Source organism: Pogona vitticeps, chromosome 1, assembly GCF_051106095.1.
Source record: "Pogona vitticeps strain Pit_001003342236 chromosome 1, PviZW2.1, whole genome shotgun sequence".
Classification (NCBI taxonomy): Eukaryota; Metazoa; Chordata; class Lepidosauria; order Squamata; family Agamidae; genus Pogona; species Pogona vitticeps.
The window spans coordinates 96,241,299-96,262,409 of NC_135783.1; the positions used below are offsets into that span (position 1 = coordinate 96,241,299).

Here is a 21,111-nt window from a genome sequence, read left to right on the forward strand (position 1 = left end):
GAAGCAGAAGACGTCAAGACGAGGTGGCAAGAATACACGGAGGAATTATATCAGAAAGATGTGGATATCCCGGACAACCCAGACAATGTAGTTGCTGACCTTGAGCCAGACATCCTGGAGAGCGAAGTCAAGTGGGCCTCAGAAAGCCTGGCTAACAACAAGGCCAGTGGAGGTGATGGCATTCCAGTTGAACTATTTAAAATCTTGAAAGATGATGCTGTTAAGGTGCTACATTCAATATGCCAGCAAGTTTGGAAAACTCAACAGTGGCCAGAGGATTGGAAAAGATCAGTCTACATCCCAATCCCAAAGAAAGGCAGTGCCAAAGAATGCTCCAACTACCGTACAATTGCACTCATTTCACACGCTAGCAAGGTTATGCTCAAAATCCTCCAAGGTAGGCTTCAGCAGTATGTGGACCGAGAACTCCCAGAAGTACAAGCTGGATTCCGAAGAGGCAGAGGAACTCGAGACCAAATTGCTAACTTGCGCTGGATTATGGAGAAAGCCAGAGAGTTCCAGAAAAATATCTACTTCTGCTTCATTGACTATGCGAAAGCCTTTGACTGTGTGGACCACAGCAAACTATGGCAAGTTCTTAAAGAAATGGGAGTGCCTGACCACTTTATCTGTCTCCTGAGAAACCTATATGTGGGACAGGAAGCAACAGTTAGAACTGGTCATGGAACAACTGAGTGGTTCAAAATTGGGAAAGGAGTACGGCAAGGCTGTATATTGTCCCCCAGCTTATTTAACTTATATGCAGAATACATCATGCGGAAGGCTGGACTGGAAGAAACCCAAGCCGGAATTAAGATTGCCGGAAGAAATATCAACAACCTCCGATATGCAGATGATACCACTCTGATGGCAGAAAGTGAGGAGGAATTAAAGAACCTTGTAATGAGAGTGAAAGAGGAGAGTGCAAAAAACGGTCTGAAACTCAACATCAAAAAAACTAAGATCATGGCCACTGGTCCCATCACCTCCTGGGAAATAGAAGGGGAAGATATGGAGGCAGTGTCAAATTTTATCTTCCTGGGCTCCATGATCACTGCAGATGGAGACAGCAGCCCTGAAATTAAAAGGCGCCTTCTTCTTGGGAGGAAAGCGATGACAAATCTGGACAGCATCTTGAAAAGCAGAGACATCACCTTGCCAACAAAAGTCCGAATAGTCAAAGCTATGGTTTTTCCTGTCGTGATGTATGGAAGTGAGAGCTGGACCATAAAGAAAGCAGACCGCCGAAGAATTGATGCCTTTGAATTGTGGTGCTGGAGGAGGCTCTTGAGAATCCCCTGGACTGCAAGGAGAACAAACCATCAGTTCTAAAGGAAATCAACCCTGAGTGCTCACTGGAAGGACAGATCCTGAAGCTGAGGCTCCAGTACTTTGGCCATCTAATGAGAAGAAAAGACTCCCTGGAAAAGACCTTGATGTTGGGAAAGTGTGACGGCAAGAGGAGAAGGGGACGACCGAGGATGAGATGGCTGGACAGTGTCTGCGAAGCAACCAACATGAACCTGACACAACTCCGGGAGGCAGTAGAAGACAGGAGGGCCTGGCGTGCTCTGGTCCATGGGGTCACGAAGAGTCGGACACGACTAAACGACTAAACACACACACAATATTTCAGAATGTTTTTAGAGGGGGGAAGGGAAGAAAAAGAAAGATAGCTGCATAATGGATATAGTCCTCAAGGAAATGCTTGATCGGTGGCAGTCTTTATTTTGTCAATTCATTTCTTGTGGAAACCCTATGAATGAGAGACCTGCAAAAGGTTCTATCATTAACAGCTCTGGTCAGGTCTTGCAAACTGGAGGTCATGGTTTCCTCTACTGAATCAATCCATCTCACATTCAGTCTTTCTGATTTCTAATTTCCACTTTTCATAGTACTATTGTCTTTTGCAATTCTTGGGTTATCATGATATGGCCTAAGTACAATAGCCTCTGTTTAGTCATGTTTATTTATTTTAGCTTCTAGCCAGAGTGAAAGCTTGATTTGATCTCAAATTCACTTGTGTCTTTCTGTCAGTTCATGGTAACCACAAAAGTCTCCTCCAGCACATCTCATATAAATCAATTTTTCCAGTCAGTTTTCCTCATTATTCAACTTTCACACAAATGCACCGCATTTGGGAATATAATACTCTGAACAGTCTTTACCGTGGTTTCCTGTGAGACAAGTTACTTCATAGCTACCCTTCCAAGACTCTCCTCCATTTTCTTACTTCCAATTTCGTCCTCCAATTTTCACTCCTCCTTTATGTGAATATAGTCCAGCTTTCCCTATATTATATACCTGTAATATATATCTGTACATACTAACTCTCTATAGTACAGTATTATATCTGCATAGAGAATGAACAGGTAAGGAGAGTGAAAACACTCTTGTCCTATGCTTTTTCCCACTGGAAATCGTTCTGTTTTTCCATATTCTAACCTAACAGTATGCTCTTTTCCAGCCACATCTATTTCTCATAAACAGATCCACGCCTTTTCCTGATCTATTCAATTGAGGCTAATCCATCATGAGCAATGGAGAGATAAGAAGGCACTGCGGAGCTCGCGGCAGCCTCGTCGGTGGTCAGTCTGGCCCTAGGGGGCAGAACCTTCATTATCTGCACCTGTGGTGGGATATTCATATTCATATATGAATACTCCCATTTCTAGTTTTTATTTAAGGAGTAGTTTTACCATTTCCACACACATCCTGTGATGTGTATTTTAACTTCAATTTCACGTTTCTTAAGTCCTAGTTCATCCTTTATATCACATTGGGTATAAGCTTTACTGCAATCAAGAAGGCACAAACCATTATTTTCTTCTGAAATGTTTTGGTATGCTCCAATAGTCAAATAATATTTGCAATACAATCTCTAGGGCCTCCTCCTTTCTAAATCCAGCTTTGTTAAACTTAGAAATGAGGAAATACAGGGTTTAGGATCCGTCTAAGAATCAGGCCTGAGTTCTAGGGAAATGGGTCATTGATCCAACAGTAAAATTTTTGTCCAGCAACAAGAACGGGAAATGCCTGCATCTTAGCACGTGAGAAGAGCCTTCAAATCCAGTCTGATACAGTACTAATTAGAGAAATTAGTTCAGATGAAGGAGGGAGGCAAGAAATTGTCTTTGCCTTCCCAGTGCTGTGGAGAAGAACAAGGCTTATTCGGCTGTCAGCATGGAAGAGTCTGGAATTGGGGCTTGGGCTGCATATAAAAGGCTCAGAAGTTTCTTTTGCTGACATAGCTATGCTCTTAGGAGAATGTTATGCATTCAAGACAATGAATGTGATGGACGAATAGTTGCTACTCTTTTTTGACATCTCTTTTCTTTGTGACTGGAATGCATATTCAGCATTTCCAGTCTGTGAGCCATTGTTTCGTTTTCTGTATTTGTTGGAATATTCTTGTTAAGATTTGATTCGGTCCCAACAGCATGAAGTAGTTCTTTTGCAAGGGTGGACAAAGTCTGACAGCTTAGGGTCAAAGTCACATCTGCATCAGGCACAGAAATGGCCTAAAATGGTGATTTTTGAAAGGAAGAAATAAAAAAGAGGAAGTGCCCAGATGGAAGTTTGTTTTGTGGGCATGGAGTGGGGGAGCCCCATAGGGAAGGCCCAGGAGCAGAAAATTCCAGTTCCTAGGACTTTTTTTTGAAAAAGTTAAAATAGGCCATTTTAAAATAATAGGCCACTTTTTAAAAATACCTCAAGGGGACTGAATACATCCCACAGACCACATTTTTCTCTACTCTACTTCTTGCTCCTGACACTTTGCCTTCTTGCTTTGAGCACAGATTGCATTTTGCTGTCTAAAATTGCACATTCTTCCTCCAAAGAGTCTTCTTTGAAAAAAAAATCTGTCATTGCAACAGTTCTTTTGTACAGTTGTTCAATATATTATTTCCATCTTCTCTTTGTTTTATCATGATCAAATGTATCCCCTTGTTGATCTTTCAACATCTCTACTGTTCATTTAATTTCTACTGTGATCTCATGGATCTTATGAAATAGATTTCTTGTTTTTCCTTTCCTTTTAATACTTCTTTATGAAATTCCTTTGGGTAATTTTCTACTATTATTCACCTAAGTAGAGGTAAAAACTTTTGCAGAGCTAGGCTCCACACTAAGGCCTGGTGCAGGCAATAATCTAAACCAGTGGTTCTTAACCTGGGCGATATCGCTCCCCCAGGGGCAATTTCGTTTTTCAGTGGGCCATGGAACGAAAAGGGGCGACGTGGGGGGAACAGAAGGGGGGCGATAGAGCCGCCGCACCACCACAGCCACCATTGAGGAAGTTATCATAGTTTCCCTCCCCGTGCTGCCAGATCTAGAGCAGCTGATGCTGTCAGCCAATGTCATTGAGAAAGTTATCGTCCCCCTTCCTGCAGCAGTGCCACACTGCAGCCGCACTGCTGCCGTGGGGCTGTGGGGAGGGGGGCGATGGTAAGTTCCTCAATGGCTCAAGGGGCGTTTCTTTCAAAAAAGTTAAGAACCACATACAAGCCACAGCAAGCCTTAGATTCACACATTCCACTTTCTCCTCTCTTCTTTCTTTATACACATGAAGGCAATGAAAGCTTCTGCTTATACTTTTAACTAACCCATACTTGCAAACCGGACATGGATTCAGTGTGGATTTAGATTTTCTTGGTTTAATAAAACGAAATATGCACACTTCCAGGAACATATGCTCACTCACTCCTCCCTTCTGGAGGTATCACACTTAAAAAGATACTGGTTTTCCATTCAGAACTGGGAACCTATAAATATCAGGATCAGAAGAGAGCATAATCTTCAACTTACTTTTGTTCATGGCTTTAAAAATCCTAATTTGCTACAAGCATGATAACCAGAGCGTGGAAAATATAAATGTTTTGAACTACAGTTTGAGAAAACTATGTCCAGCATGGCTGCAGGAGTATTCTGAGAGTTCTAATCCAGAAAAGTAACTTTTTCAACTGTTCCAGCACCCACACCTTCTCACTTTGGACTAACCAGCAATTACTCTGTGCTAAGAAAGGGGGGGGGGAGGAAGAAGTGGTTAAGACAGCGCATGTAGGTAAGATACTCAGTTTAAGCCAGAGCATGTATGTCTTAAGCTGGCCATAAAATGAGGGAACTGTGGTTTACTAACTACATCCTAAATGTAGTAAGTTAAATAAATGACAGTTATCGAATTATAGCTTAATTCAGAAAAAAAGTTTATCTTCCTACGTAACAGGAAATTGTTTTAAAAAGTATAACCCTGCTTACTGAACAGATATTTCATGTTATTTAGCAGAGTACTGTACCTTTTTATGCATTTTTGAAATTAATTCCTGAGTACAGAAGGCACAAACCAAAAGGAACTGATTAGAAATGTACTGTAAGTACCGGTACCTGTCTCTGAAATCACAACCATTTTGTTCACCAACATTAGTATCATTTAAATAAAGTTGCCTAAAGACATTTAGAATTACTTTAGTGGGATTCAGATTGGTCCTCTATTTCATTTTGTTGAAATAAAAACTTTAGTCTGACCTGGACTAAGAGATGTCCTGAGCTGGAGAACAGAGGATCACTTTCATTAATTTCATTAATGTGTCTCGTAAGTTGCAGCAGTATCTCAACACTTCCCTTGCTGGACATCTCATTAATGAGCCTTTTGTTTCCAGAAATGAATTTTACAGCACCCACACAATACAGAAAGGCTTCAATGTTTGCTTGCACATCTTCAACTCTCAGAATTTCAAGCAGAGAATCTACAGAGAAGATTAAGATGTTAATGTTTCTGTCTAGTGCTAGTTCTGCTTATAGCCTTAGAAAACTGTTCACTGCCTTTTTCTATGAAGTGACCCAAGTTATACTCAGTTCAATATGAATTCTAGAATAGTTGTGCAAGGTGAAACTCCACATCTCCCTCTTTTCACAGAAGTACCCAGTGCCCCACTGCCAGCCTAAGGAAGCCTAAAGAAAAGGAATCACAAGGAAAGGCCTGAGATATGGGAATGAGAGGTTGCCATGTTGGAGAAAAACAGTTGAACAAAGTTTCTGAGAGCAGAACTCCCATTCAAAAAAGCTATCTTTACTTGATCAACCCAATTCCTGGCACTCAGTATTCTACTCCACATTCCAGATTGTTCAATGAGACTCTGAAAGAGGAACATAAGGGACCCCATGAGAAGGGTGGCAGCCCCTCTATGTAAGTAACCTTATCTCAGCACAGCCCTAGATGCCATCCAATGATTCTAAAATATTGCTGGTTTTAGAAGTCAGTTAACAAGAGTTTACTTTATTACTACACCAGAATGTATACTGAGGAAACCACTGCAAACTATATATTTTTAAAATGGATTTTTAGGCTCCAACTATCAGAGCCATCCCCAATTTTAGATTAAGAAACAGTTTAGTTTTGTTTCTAACAAAATCAGCTTGTCTTGACCGCCGAAACGAGCTGTGCAGATGTTTTTCTCTCACACATGCATGGCCTTTCTTTGGAACTCGGCCAAATGTGTTCTGAAGAGGATCACATTTGGAAGTATGCATATGCAAGATTTGAACTAACTGTTTAGTTCCAAAAAATGAGGCATTTACTTTTACTTCTGATGAAAGGTGTTCATTAGCAGCAAGACAGTTGAAGGGATGGATGAGGGAAGGGAGAGAGAGATAAATTTTAATCTTTCTTTCTCCTCAGGTCCAGAAGAATTAAAGATCAGAATACTGTACTTAGACAGTGGGTGCTGCAGGTCTGCACCACAGTGCAAACTGTTTAGGGAAATTCACAGAATTTTTTCCTTCTGATTCAATTGAGGGAAGTCAGAAAAAGAATCCTAAAACCACAGCACAGCCTGAAAACCCTGTTAGCATTAATAATTTTTTTAAAAGACTATCCCTATTTCCCCTACACATTAACAGTACAGTTTCATTTTCACTTTCATGCTGGACCAGCATTTCCGCCTTTGGGGAAGTCTTCTGTATCATCTGCCGTCCCTCAGGCACTCGGTGAGAGACACTGTGGCTGTGTTGCTGTCGGTTGCCAGCCTTCCTGGGGAAACTTGGCTTGGACTCCCTCGGCCTTGCAGGACTGGGCCCTTGCTGCCCCTGGCTGCCCCACCCCATCCTCCACATCAGCCGCCTGGCTCGGAGGAGAGAAGGGGCTTTGGAAGGTTTTTTTAAATTGTGATTATTAATTGCCATCAGGTTACATAGAGACCCACAGTGGATTTGAGGCAACAGGAAGGGGCCAGGGCATTGGAGGGGGCAGCCATTAAGGTGGTCCTAGGTAGGGGAAGGAATGGTGGTGGGGGTAGAACATGCTCACGTGGGAGAAGAGAGGTTAGATAGCTTACATCTATCCCCTCCTAGTCCTACCCCCAACAAGATGGTATCAGGTGACCATATCAGCAAACCCTCGAGCCACACGGTGCTGTTGATGAATGTCAGGTCAGAACAAAATAAGACTGCCCTCATCCATGATGTAATTCTGGATGGGGGTGCTGGCCTGGTGTGCATTACTGAGACCTGGGTGGGAGAGGAGGGTGGGATTCCCCTCTCCCAGTTGTGTCCACCTGGGTACTCGGTCCAGCACCAATGTCACTCAGAGGGCCGGGGAGGGGGAGCTGTTATAATCTATAGGAGTTCTATCTCCGTGACCAGGCTTCCTATCCCTTTGAGAGGAGGTCTTGAGGGCCTGTATTGTGTGTTGGCCTTGCAAGAGAGATTGGGGATTCTGTTGGTGTACCACTCACCCTGCCTGAGCTGATGGAGGTAGTCTCGGATGTGGTGTTGAGGACTCCCAGGCTGTTGGTGCTAGAGTACCTCAACATCCATGCAAAGGCTGCCTTGACTGGGGTGGCTCAGGACTTCATGGCCGCCATGACAATCATGGGGCTATCTCAATATGTCATTGGCCCGACACATGAGAAGGGCCATACCTTGGACCTGGTTTTTTCAACGGGATTGAAAGATGGTGGTTTGGATGTGAAGGAGCTGGTTGTGCCCCACTGTCATGGTCAGACCACTTCCTGGTCAAGCTTAGTCTACTAGCTTATTCTTCCCCCTGCAAGGGTGGGAGATCTATTAAGATGACCTGCCCCTGGAGACTAATGGATCCGGATGGTTTCCTGAATGATCTGGGGGATTATCCATCTGATATGGTTGGTGTTCCTGTCGAAGCTCAGGTCACCTTATGGAATAGGAGATGACCCGGGCAGTTGACACGATTGCATCTAAGCGCCCTCTCCCTGCTTGCCGACCCCAGACAGCTCCTTGGTATACTTCTGAACTGCGGGCGATGAAGCGAGAGGGGAGACGGCTGGAGTACAGGTGGAGGAAATCCCGCTGGGAGTCCGATCGAACACGACTTAGAGCCCATTATTGGGCCTATTTCGTGGCAATACGGCTGGTGAAATGGCAATATTTCTCCAACCATATTGCTTCTTCAGAATGTCGTCCAGCAGATCTTCTTCAACTGGGACATCCAGTGGAGATCCTGGACTGCTCATCAGCTCGCTGTGATGAGTTTGCCATTCATTTTGAGGGGAAATTGCTCAGATTCGCAGTGGGCTAGACTCCACCGTTACTGCACTATCAGAGGATGTGTCCAGTGTGCCATGCTTAGGTCAAGTATTAATGGATGAGTTTCAATTTTTGAGACCTGAGGATGTGGACAGGGTGCTTGGATCTGTCCGTTCTACCACCACTCCGCTTGACCCTTGCCCATCCTGGCTAATTGGAAGATCAGCCAGGGCGGTTCACACCTGGGTCCAGGAGGCCGTGAACGCCTCTTTGAGAGAGGGAGTGGTCCCTACCACCTTGAAAGAGGCAGTAATTCATCCACTCTTAAAAAAAGCCTAACCTGGACCCAAGGCTGCTGGTTAACTACTGACCAGTGGCAAATATCCCTTATTTGGGCAAAATGTTGGAGCGGGTTGTGGCTGGGCAACTCCAGGCGCTGCTGGATGAAATGGATTTTCTTGATCCATTTCAATCAGGTTTCAGGCCTGGTTTTGGTACAGAGACTGCCTTGGTCGTCCTGTACGATGATCTTTGCCAGGAGAGAGACAGGGGGAGTGTGACCCTGTTGATACTCCTGGCCCTCTCAGCAGCTTTCCACACCATTGACCATGGTGTCCTTCTGGATAGGCTGGCTGGGTTGGGAGTTGGGGGCACCACTCCCAACCCTCTGACCGTGTCCAGAGGGTCGTGCTGGAGGACAGTTGCTCTGTCCCATGGCATTTATGTCATGGGGTTCCTCAGGGCTCGATACTGTCCCCCATGCTGTTTAACATCTACATGGAACCGCTGGGAGAGGTCATCAGGAGATTTGGGCTGAGGAGTCAGCAATATGCTGATGACACTCAGCTCTACCTCTCATTTTCCACAAATCCAGGTGAGGTGGTTTCTGTGCTGAACTCGTGTCTAGACCTAATAATGGACTGGATGAGGGTTATTAAATTGAAACTCAATCCAGACAAGACAGAAGTGCTGTTAGTGGCTGCTTCGCCAGACAGGCTGGAGGGCCATTTCCCTGCCCTGAATGGGGTTACACCCCCACTAAGGGACAGGGTCCACAGCCTGGGAATGCTCTTGGACCCCAGTCTAACTCTGGAAGCCCAGGTGGACTTTGTGGTCAGGGGCGCCTTCCTTCAGCTGCAGAAATTATAACAGCTACGGCCCTACCTGGACGAGCAGAGTCTCATGACAGTTACACATGCACTAGTAACATCTCGTATAGATTACTGCAATACACTCTATGTGGGGCTGCCTTTGAAGATAATCCAGTGACTGCAACTGGTCCAGAATCGAGCTGCATGGCTGGTGAGTGGTGGGGGCGCTAGGGGACATATCTAGCTGGCTCTGTTTAGATTACATTGGCTACCAGTTGCTGCCCGGGCCCAATTCAAAGTGCTTGTTTTGACATATAAAGCCCTAAATGGCATGGGCCCTGTATATCTGAAGGACCACCTCCTTCCATATGAACCTACCTGGCAGTTAAGATCTAGCCAGGGGCCCTTTTGAAAGAGCCATCCCTCAAGGAAGCAAGAGGGATGGCTTGTAGACAAAGGGCCTTTTTAGCAGCTGTCCCCAGACTATGGAACGCCATCCCAAATGATATTTGTCTGGCACCAACGCTGGTGACATTTCAGGGCCAGGTCAAAACCTTCCTGTTGCAGAAAGCTTTTAATTGAAATAATATCAACTGCAGGTCCTGATGCCAATTTTTAGAGTATATATTTTAATTGTATTTTAATTGTTTTATCTTTTTAATTGTATTTTAATTGTTGTAAGCCACCCAGAGACCTTTGGGTAGAGTGGGCGACATATAAGTTAAACTAATAAATAAAGAAAGAATAGTTACTGTTTATGGTAGGATATACACAAAAGAATACATACCTAATATGTTGTCATTCTGAATCAGGGTGTCATTTTTGTCATTTCTGCTTATTTTGAACACGAGTTTGCAAACATTAACTAGATTCTTCCCATTGACTTTCACCTGCAAAGAAAGGTTGAAAGAGAAACCAAAACAAAATCATTAGGCTGAATCCTTCAGCTACTTACTCAAGAACAGTAATTCAAAACAATATCTGAAATGTCATGTAAAGTCACAGCATGTAACTTTTTTATCCAGTCCTTAAAGGACTAGGATAAAATCCTATAGAGTTTTTATATAGCTTTAAAGTATTTGCCTGTTTTTGGAACTCAGAACATAACTGAGAAGCAATAGAATTTGTTATACCAAAATATTTTTTTATCAGAGTTGTGTCTTTCTCAGAGTTGTCATACTTGGAGGAATCATATTCCACTCTGGGTCCACAGCCAATAAAGAATCTGGAATTCCTCTATGAGCCAGATTCACCTTCACGTAAATGGAGGGTCTCTGTACAAGGGACAGGTGCACATATGTGCACAAGACTGAATGTAGAAGATCTTGGTATGCCTCGGTACTTACAAGCAAGCAGCATATTTGTACAGGTTATTCTGATTAATATACTATGTCATTGTTCTATATATAATTTGTGATAAAAAATGTAAACTCATTTGAAAGCATGTTTTTGTTACCTTAAAGGTCTTTACTCAAAAAGGACAGTTGGCAGGATCTTTTAGTATATTTACTAGATAACAAAATAAATAATCTATAATACAAAAAGGTCCTGTCATGCGTCTCTTGAATAGGAACTTCTAAGGTAACATAAGTATACTTTCAAATGAGTTTAAATGTTTTAACACAAATTATATATACAAGGATGACACAGAACAGTAATAATTAACATCATTATGTATGTACTGTGCTGTGCTTTCTATTCTTATTCTCATTATTAATCCCAAAGAAAAACAGAGAATTGGTTTGGAGATTAGGTCTGGCTGTACAATTAATCGATGCTGAAACATGAAAAGAGGCTTTCAACCAGAATCTGGTTAAAAATATATGCACCATTTTATAACAGAGCAAAACATAAATCATAAGGAGATGCTTACGGAAAGCTTTATTCTATAAATTGGTTTTCTTAATTTTCTAGACAAGGAGCTATATAAATAATAACTATGGTGCCTTAATTTCTTTGCTTTAATTTGGGTGCTTTTTGTTATTTATCTCTTTGTTATACTGTCACCAGCCCAAGTTTAAGTAAGGATATTTTGTTCTTATGTTGTTGTCTCCTTGAAATACATTACATACAAGATAGTAATATTGACTCAGATTTTGTTTTCAGACAAAGATGTTTAGGCTCAGGCAGAATGACATTATGGTGAAGGGATGAAAGTGTTCACAATGCCATAAGTGAGTAATTGCACTTACTATTGAAAAGTTTTTGAGACTTTAAAAGTTAACACTGATCGCATATTAAATATTTCAACAACAAAATCATATGAAAAATTTCAGCTTTTTTGGACTGATTAATTCACCGAGGCTGAATAATTTATTGAGTAGTTTAATTAAATTCAATTAATTTTTCAGAATTTATTATGTAATTTCACACAACTCTCCAGTGTTTAGTATATAAAAGCCACCATATTACATTATGTTCTCCACAAACTTTAACTTACACCCAGAATAATTTTTGCTAATTTCAGGCCAAGGGTATCAGAAGGAATGTCAACTAATTTGTATAAAGTCTTCAAAAGAAGAGTACGCCCTTTAAATCGCTTTCCAAACATATCGCCTTCCTCCAGGACTTGATAGAGGACAGTGCAGGCACGGCAAAGGTTTTCTACATTGTCCTCTGATGCAAAAAAGAAGAAAGCAGAGTTAATTATAAAGTATATTTTAGAGTCTCTGGAAAAAAAAACAGAAAGCAATTAAAAGAAATATTCTTGTAGAGATATTGCAAAGTACAGTGGTGCCTCGCTTGCTGAGGATAATCCGTTCCAGCGAAATCGCTGTACAGTGAAATCGTCGTCAAGCGAGGAAAAAAACCCATTGAAACGCATTGAAAACCGGTTCAATGTGTTCCAATGGGCGAAATACCTTGGCGTCCAGCGAAGATCCTCCATAGGGTGGCCATTTTCCGATCCCTGTTAAGCAAAAAATCCGTCCTAAAAACAGCAGGGAGCCATTTTGCACAGTGGGCAGCCATTTTGAAACCCAACGATCAGCTGTTTTTAGATCACTGTAATGCAAAGAATCGGTTCCCAAAGCAGGGAACCGATCGTCAAATGAAAATCGCCCTTTGAAACATTGTTTTGCGATCGCAATAGTGATCGCAAAAACATCGTCGTGAAGCGATTTCATCGTTTAACAAGGTAATCGTAAAGCGGGGCACCACTGTACTTAATATCAAGCACTGTGATTCTCAGTTCTAAAGGCCAAACTGGAAACTTCCTTCAAGGATTAATGAAACTGATTCTGGCTGTGGGCCAAACCCTATCCTTCCTAGTAGCAGTAATTATAGACTACTATGTCATTTATCCCCTACGATGACTCTCCCAGGGTTTTCTAAGTATAATGGTTTGCTAGTCCCTCCTGGGACTGTGCAGCTTGCCCAAGTCCACAGAGATAGCAGGGCACATAATTCCATATGCCACACAAACTCCAGATGATCTTGGCAGGCTCTTTCTTTTTGAAACGCACAGTGGGGATTTTCACTCCCAGACATTATCTTCAGTACCAGGCATTCCTACCCTTCATAAATATAGTACAGATATGCATCACATGTGCATCATAGGTAGGTTACAGTGAATCACCTTCACAATAGCTACAAAGGGAGCAGGTATATGATGTTCGGCAGATTACAGTGCCAAGTACTATTTAGGAATACTGTACTAAAATCGGTTATATACCTGTTTCTAATTCATGTAAAATTGGTAAAACGTTCATATTCCAGTAGTTTTCTTCTTCTGTCTCAAGTGCTTCGGGATAATTTTCTGAAATGTGTAAAGATATTATTAAAAGATCACTTATTTTATTTTGGACTTTTCAGGAAAAAATAGACAAAAATTGATACTGAATTTTTTTACTTATGTATAGATAAAACTATAAAATAATTTAATGCGCAATATCTACTTAATACATAAAATGAAATATTTCTATATAATTTATTTATGAATCTTCAACTCTTTTGATGGCAAAAATGAAAACAGGAAAAGTAAATAACAAAAACTGACAAGTTCAGCACATTGTTTTGTCTTTCTGGTTTATTGATCATAACCACAGCTTTGCATTCTGGTCACAAAAATGACACCAGTCTGAATTTATTGGTTGCTGTTTTTAGCAGCAGCCTTAGCAACACTGAGCACTAGAAAACCAGATACTATTTACCTTACTGGCCAGGATTCTTTACAGAAGCAAATGACTACAAGTCTATTAAGTCTTAATATATTACAGAATCATCTTTCTGGCTCAGGGTCTGAAAGCACAAGAAGCTGGTGAGGCAGTGGCACCCACGAATGCATGTGGGATGAGAATGGTTAGATTAGGGCCATAGATGATCTGCCAAACAGATAGTTGGAGATCTCTTCTCCAACAGCACACGATTTGTCCATTTCCATCTGTGGTGATCCCCCTTGTTGCCCCCTTATTTCCTTTGGGCTCCACAAGGGTAAACACACCTTTTTCCTTCTTTTCGCTGCCACCAGGTATTTCTCCTAATACCACTACAATTCGCACACACAGGAGCTGCTCATATAACTTAGGAATCAGGGGTTTTCAATTAAATATTCTTTTATTATTGAACAAAGTATAACAAGAATCAAATATAACTGTTTCATGTGTTCATGCATAATAAATCAGGTGTTCAATCACTTGTATTCAATACTATTGTAGGTTTTCAACCAATATTCATCGTGTTATGCTTATGGGTTCATTCCTGCTTGTTCAATATGTTTTTTCTTTCAATTTCCTTTCGTAACCCCTTTTTATCTACTCCTAAGCCCTAGCACTCTCTCCACATCTTCTTGTCCCTACTTCTCTCTATCCCTATCTCATTCCAACTCCCTTAACTGTCTCTTCTCACTCTCTAACTGTCATTCTGACTCCGCCCCTCCTGCTCTACCCTCTGATTGACATGCAGGAATGACATCATCTTTTGGGTTCCGCTACACCATCCATCTCATCCGATACCAAAGTGCACTGAAAAACAGCAAAGGATCCATTTAAAGTTAGTGAAGGTGTGCAGTAGCTAAAATACTGTTGAAGCTGGTGTATGTATGCCATAAGCCATTTTAGAAGGGAGTTACGGTAATGTATCATTCCATCAAATATGTATTTGTGGATCAAGAGAAGCCAAAGATATTTTCCACTGTTTATTAAGGTGTCTTTTGTATGAGCACCCCAGAAGTCAATTTCCTGCTGGCATTCTCAGACCTTTGTACAATAGACTTCCCCACACCCTCGGTCAGCTCAACTCTGTATGCTGCTTGTGGGCAAGGATGTAATCACTACCTATCAAGTAGCAAACTTTGCTTTGGCAACAAAGAAGACACCTGCCAAGCATCAAAAGACTTAAGGAAGAAGGGAAGCTATGTCAACTCATAATTATTTGTAAATATGTGATGTCAGGGCCATATATGTTTTGTTTTACTGTTGATATATTGTGATGACTTATAGTTTTAAGTAACAAAGCGTGTTAGGGTGTAATGTAAAGTTATATCAGCTGAACTATGCAGGAAGTTAGGCCCAAGCAGTCTGGATTATGCAGTATGACTGTGCAATTGATTGTGCAATTATTGCACAGCATGCACGCAGGATTTCTTCATGAATACTATTTCCACCTTTGAAAATTTTTCCCTACCACTTCTGGAAGTTAAAATTACGCACTCAGAGCTGCACAACAAGATTTCAGTCATTTTATCTTGCAGTGTGATAAAGACTGACTAGCTGTATTTACAGAGGAAAAGGTTACTGATAACAGCTAAATACCAGTTGCTGGGGAACATAGGTGGGGAAGTGATATTACCCTCATGGCTTGACTGCACACATTTCATAGGCAACTCTTTCATTGGTGACAGTATGAAAAGAGTGCTGGACAGAAAGATCCTAAGTCTGATCCAACAGGGCTTTGATTCACGATTAAAAAACCAAAAATTCTGAGAAGTACAGAGTAAAACAGAAAAATCACCCATGTTTACCAGGTTCCCTAGCAGTTTGATATAGCTTCCCTACCTGATCATTTTACTTACAGTCATGTGAAAAAGTACCGTATTTTCCCGTGTATACGACCCCCCCAATGTATATGATGACCTCCTAACTTTGTCCCTTGCCGGAGGCAGAGGAGCAGTCAATGGGCACCCGTGAGGAGCGGCTCCACCTCTGTCTCCTGCTGCTGCTGCCTCCGCCACCCGATCAAGTCACTGCCTTGTCCCCTGCCCGTAGGGATCCCGTGAGAGGTGCTGGAGGACGCAATCTGGCAGCAGAGCCAGGAGCAGCAGCAGCAGCAGGAGGTGGAGGCAAAGGAGCAGTCACGCTCAGCACCTCTTGCAGCTGCCCATTGACTGCTGCCGCCACTGCCACCCAATCACATCCTCCTCCTGCCAGGGCTCACCTCAAGCTCACATCACCACCCTGTCCCCTGCCCGAAGGCAGCCTGAGAGTGGTGCTGGAGGAGGCAATCCGGCAGCAGTGGCAGCAATCAATGAGCAGCCACAAGAGACGGCCGAGTGTGGCTGCTCCTTTGCCTCCACTTCCTTCCGTGTACAAAACCCTCAATTTTTCCTCTAATGATTTTAGGAAAAAGTGTTGTCTTGTACACAGAAAAATACGGTAAGTGCACCCTCTTTGAATTTTATAGTATTACATATGAGGACATAATAAAAATCACCCAATCCTTAGCAGATCTGAAAATTACCATATTTTTCTGTCTGTAAGATGCCCCCCCACGTATAAGACCCCCCCCCCACTTTTCTAACCCACAATTTTAAAAATCTAAACTTAGCTTTGAGTATTCAGCCTCTGGGCTCAGAACACTCTGACACGAATCTGAGCACTGCCTACGGGCTCCACCTCCAATGAGGTGTGTTCCAATTGGTTTGTACATCATCAGCTGACATCAGTTACATAAGGCTTGTGATTGGAGGAAGCTAAGTCTCCTGACTGCAGGAAGCTAAGCCTCGTGATTGAAGGAAGCCTGTTTGAAGAGGCAAGGTATGGGCAGTTTTGTTCTCTCCTCAGCTTAGTCATGGTAGCCTTCACAATGATCAGAGAAACTATAAATCCCCCAAGAGTTACATCTCAGACTCCATAGGCTTCAGTTAGCATGTTAAAGTTCATGATAGTACAATTAGAAAATGACTGAACTAGTTTTTTCAGAAGCATTGCCTGGACAAAGCCTCTTCTCTCTAAAAAGAACATGGCAGCACACCTTAGGCTTGCAATGTTGCATCTGGACAAACCACAAGGCTTCTGGAAAAATGTCCTTTGGACAGACAAGACCGAAGTGGAGATGTTTGGCTATACTGCACAGCAACATGTTTGGCAAAAATCAAACACAGCATATCAGCACAAGCACCTCATACCAACTGTCACGCACAGTGGTGGTGGTGGATGATTTGGGTTTATTTTCCAGCCACAGGACCTGAGCACCTTGCAGTCATTGAGCCATCCATGAACTCCTCTGTATACCAAAGTATTCTAGAGTCAAATGTGAGGCCACCTGCTTAAAGCTTGGCCAAAATTGGGTCATGCAACAGGACAAGGATCCCAAGCACACCAGCAAATCTACGACAGAATGCCTGAATAAGAAAATAAGGTATTGCAATGGCCCTGTCAAAGTCCAGACCTCAGCCCGATTGAAATGCTGTGATGAGACCTTAAGAGAGCTGTGCATTCCTCCACAATGATGTGAGAGACTGATAAAATCATGCAGAAACCGATTATTTCAAGTTACTGTTGCTAAAAGTGGGTTTACAAGCTATTGAATCATAAGGTAGGTGCACGGTTTGTTTGTTTTCTTTTTATATGGTTTATATGGTTTTCGTAATATATTGTAAGCCACCCAGAGTAGTGGCATGTTCACTAAATGGGCAAGGTAAAAAATAAAATAAAATAAAGCTGTACTTAATTTTTCACACATGGCTTCTCCATTCTGGCTTTATTTTCATACAATAAATCATGACAATATGTGTAATATGTAATGTGTTGTTGTTCATCTGAGGTTGTGTTTGCCTAATTTTCAGACCTGCAAAGGATCAGATGATTTTTATTATGTCCTGATATATATTCAAGGGTGTACTTTCTTTTTCACATGACTGTATGTACCAATAAAGAGATGTAGAATTATATTCAATCAATACTAACGGCTAGCTCACCCATACTTAATTATGATTTAGCACTATTTACACATGTCTCTGTGAGCTCAAGATCAGGTGGTAGAAGGAATAAACCGTTTTTCAGTTTTACTTCCCCCAATTTCAGTACAAAGCAAAACTAGTGATTTAAAGTAAATTATTTTCAGTCATTAAGTAAACTATTTTCAAACTTGGATCATTAATTTGACTTACAATAAACTTCTAAATTTTTTAATATTTTAAACCATGATTCTAGAGTCACAAGTTCAATTAATGTGAACTGTAATTTATTCCTACTAGTACAGTGGTGCCTCGCTTAGCGATGTTAATCCGTGCAGCAAAAATCGCTCCTAAGCGATTTCATCGCTAAGCGATTTTTAAAAGTCCATAGAAACGCATTGAAACCCCTTCAATGCATTCCTATGGGCTAAAAACTAACCTTAAAGAGAAGATCCTCCATAGGGGTGGCCATTTTTGGTGCCTCTAAAGCGAGGCAAAACAGCGGCCGGCCTTTTTGTTTTTCCGACGGCCATTTTGAAACCGCCGATCAGCTGTACAAAAATGGGGGCTTTGCGATGATTGCTTCCCCACGATCATCGTAAAGCGAATTTTCCCCATAGGGACCATCAGAAAGCGATCGCTCTTGCGATGGCATAAAGTCCATCGCAAAGCGATTTCATCGCTATACAGAGCGATTGCTATGCGAGGCACCACTGTAGATGAGAAGGAGAAATATAAAATGGAGGGAATTCTCTAGCCTGAAGGACTGTAAACTTAAAATGTACCTGATTTAACTGCAGGCCTGGCTTGTTCAGTGTTGTTTGGGCAGGCTAAAGGACTTTCCTCCTTGTTAACTTGGTCACTAAAAAAAAAGAAAGAAAAGATTAACATGGAAAAGTGAAAGATAACATTCAAAGCATGTACATAATGATATTCTTGCTTTCTGTGCAGACAACTGGTATATCTACACAATAACCCTGGATTCTATTTAGATCATATAACTGGTATGTCTTTCTTGTTAAGTGGAAAACATATTGTACATTGGCAAATCCTTGCCAAGACAGACCCATACGTTTTAACAACTTGGTTTAGCAACAAATGTTTAAAAAGCCGCAAATGGAGTTAAAACAAAAGTCCCTTGTGATTTTGAAAAATTGATAATTTGTGTGCATGTCACATAGTGCAGGGGGATGCAACCTATGGAAAAAGGTGAATTATTACTCCTGGAGGTTTCAGGTGTGCCAGTTCACTTTCTCCCAGGAAAACCACATGGAGGGAGCCTCAAATGCATGCAGGCCCAGGGCTGCACTTTGCCCATCCATTCACTGTAGCCTTCGATTTCCCAGACCAGGTCTCTTGAAAAGCCCAAGCTAACATCTCACTCCTTCTCTCTCTCAATCTTCTCTTCTTCTCTCTTACATACACACAGACATATATACCCTGTTTCCCCGAAAATAAGACCTAACCTGAAAATAAGCCCTAGTATGATTTTTCGGGATGCTCATAATATAAGCCCTACCCCCAAAATAAGCCCCAGTTAAGTGAAACCCCGCCTTCCACCATTGGGCAGCATTGGGCAGCCACCATAAGATGACATGACTGTATTTGAATAAATGTAGATGGTTGTACCTGAAAAAAAATAAAGCATCCCCTGAAAATAAGCCCCAATGCATTTTTGGAGCAAAAGTTAATATAAGACCCTGTCTTATTTTCAGGGAAACATGGTATAACCCCAGAACAGTTTTGGGAGTGGGAGATTCCCCACTTTTTTGTTATTAATTACAGAAACTTACACCAACCCTTCACAATCAACTTCCAAGACCAACTTTTAGTGGTAGGGACCATGCAGCCCTCCAGGTCTTGTTGGACTACAACTCCCAATGGAAATCAGCACAAGTCCAAATGAAAACCAAGAAACATCCGCACATGTCCAAACAGCACAGTTTTGGTTATACACAGATTATTTTCAATACGCAAGCAAATACAGTGGTGCCTCGCATAGCGATGTTAATTGGTTCCAAAAAAAACATCGCTATGTGAAACCATCGCTATGCGAAACACCATTTCCCATAGGAATGCAACTAAATCCTAGAATCAAAAACAACAACAACAATCCTGCTGGAAGTTATGGTAGATAAGATTTGGGAGAAAAAAAATCTTTATTTTAAAAGTACAGTGGTGCCTCACACAACGATGTTAATTGGTTCCAAAAAAATCAACGTTGTGTGAAACATCGTTCTGTGAAACACCATTTCCCATAGGAATGAATTGAAAACCAGTTAATCCGTTCCAATTGGAACAGATTGCCGTCTTTAAGTGAAAAAACCCATAGGAAACATCGCTAAGCGAAACAATGTATCCTCCATTGGAATGTATTGAAGCTGACTCAATACATTGTAATGGCTTTGCGAAGTCAATTTTTGCAATTTTAAATGTGTCATACAAGGGTCAAAAATGGTTTTAAATGCTTGGATTAGCTTCTGCACCCTCTAAAACGGATGCAAAAGTTAATTTGGCTTTGATCTGACTTTTCATTAATTTATGGTGAATTTTTCCCCCCAAATTTTGACAGCTGTCAAAATTCTATGGGGGAAGAAAAAATTCACAAAAAATTAATGAAGACTCAGCAACTGTTCTAAATTCTTGGGTTCGTTAGAGGACCCCCTAAGTTGTGTGCAAACCTGATTTGGCTTTGATCTGAACTTTCGTTAATTTTTTGTAAATTGTTTTCTCCCCCATAGGAAAGCATGGAGCTGTCAGATTTTGACAGGTCCATTGGTTCCTATGGGCCAAAAAAAAATTCACAAAAAATTAACGGAAAGTCAGATCAAAGCCAAATCAGGTTTGCACATGACTTAAGGGGTCCTCTAACGAATCCAAGCATTTAGAACCGTTTTTGACCCTTCTAAGACACTTTTTTAATTGAAAAAAAAAACATCGTTAAGTGAAGCAGGGGACCTAAAATCGCATTCGTTATGCGAAGCATGGTCCCAAACTTCGCTAAGCGAAAATCGCCCATAGGAAACATCGTTATGCGATGCATATTATTTTCTAAAAAAACATCGTTATGCGAATTCATCGCTAAACGAGGCAATCGTTAAGCGAGGCACCACTGTAAGTAAATATTTCAATAATTAACTAAATATTTAATAAATATTGTGTCCCTGGGAACCCAGAAGCCCATGGGTTCAACACCAAAGGGGCCTAAGTGGTGTACTTGGTCCCAAACACAAAATTAAGCCTCTAGATCAGGGGATGATGAGAACCTTTAGGGCACATTACATACAGTACTGTAAGGAAAGGATTGTCAACGCTAGGGGGGAAAAAACCCAATAGAAAGAACTGGTGTCTCTGTGTGTGTCAACCACCTGTTTATGCTTTGTAGTTACATTTGGGGGGAGAGAT

The 21,111-nt window shown here is 41.6% G+C and overlaps 1 protein-coding gene across 4 annotated transcripts in view; it reads right to left on the reverse strand.

Moving 5' to 3' along the window:
* Positions 1-21,111, reverse strand: part of ARMC2 (armadillo repeat containing 2) — a 106,922-nt gene that overhangs the window by 58,016 nt on the left and 27,795 nt on the right. For all 4 annotated transcript variants that reach the window (XM_078385164.1, XM_072998078.2, XM_020801351.3 and 1 more), the window contains 5 exons: positions 18,492-18,568; positions 13,267-13,350; positions 12,034-12,209; positions 10,381-10,483; positions 5,527-5,747 (listed from right to left, as the gene is read on the reverse strand). In XM_078385164.1, coding sequence (XP_078241290.1) covers positions 5,527-5,747; positions 10,381-10,483; positions 12,034-12,209; positions 13,267-13,350; positions 18,492-18,568 — 661 coding nt within the window. The remainder of the gene's footprint in view (positions 1-5,526; positions 5,748-10,380; positions 10,484-12,033; positions 12,210-13,266; positions 13,351-18,491; positions 18,569-21,111) is intronic.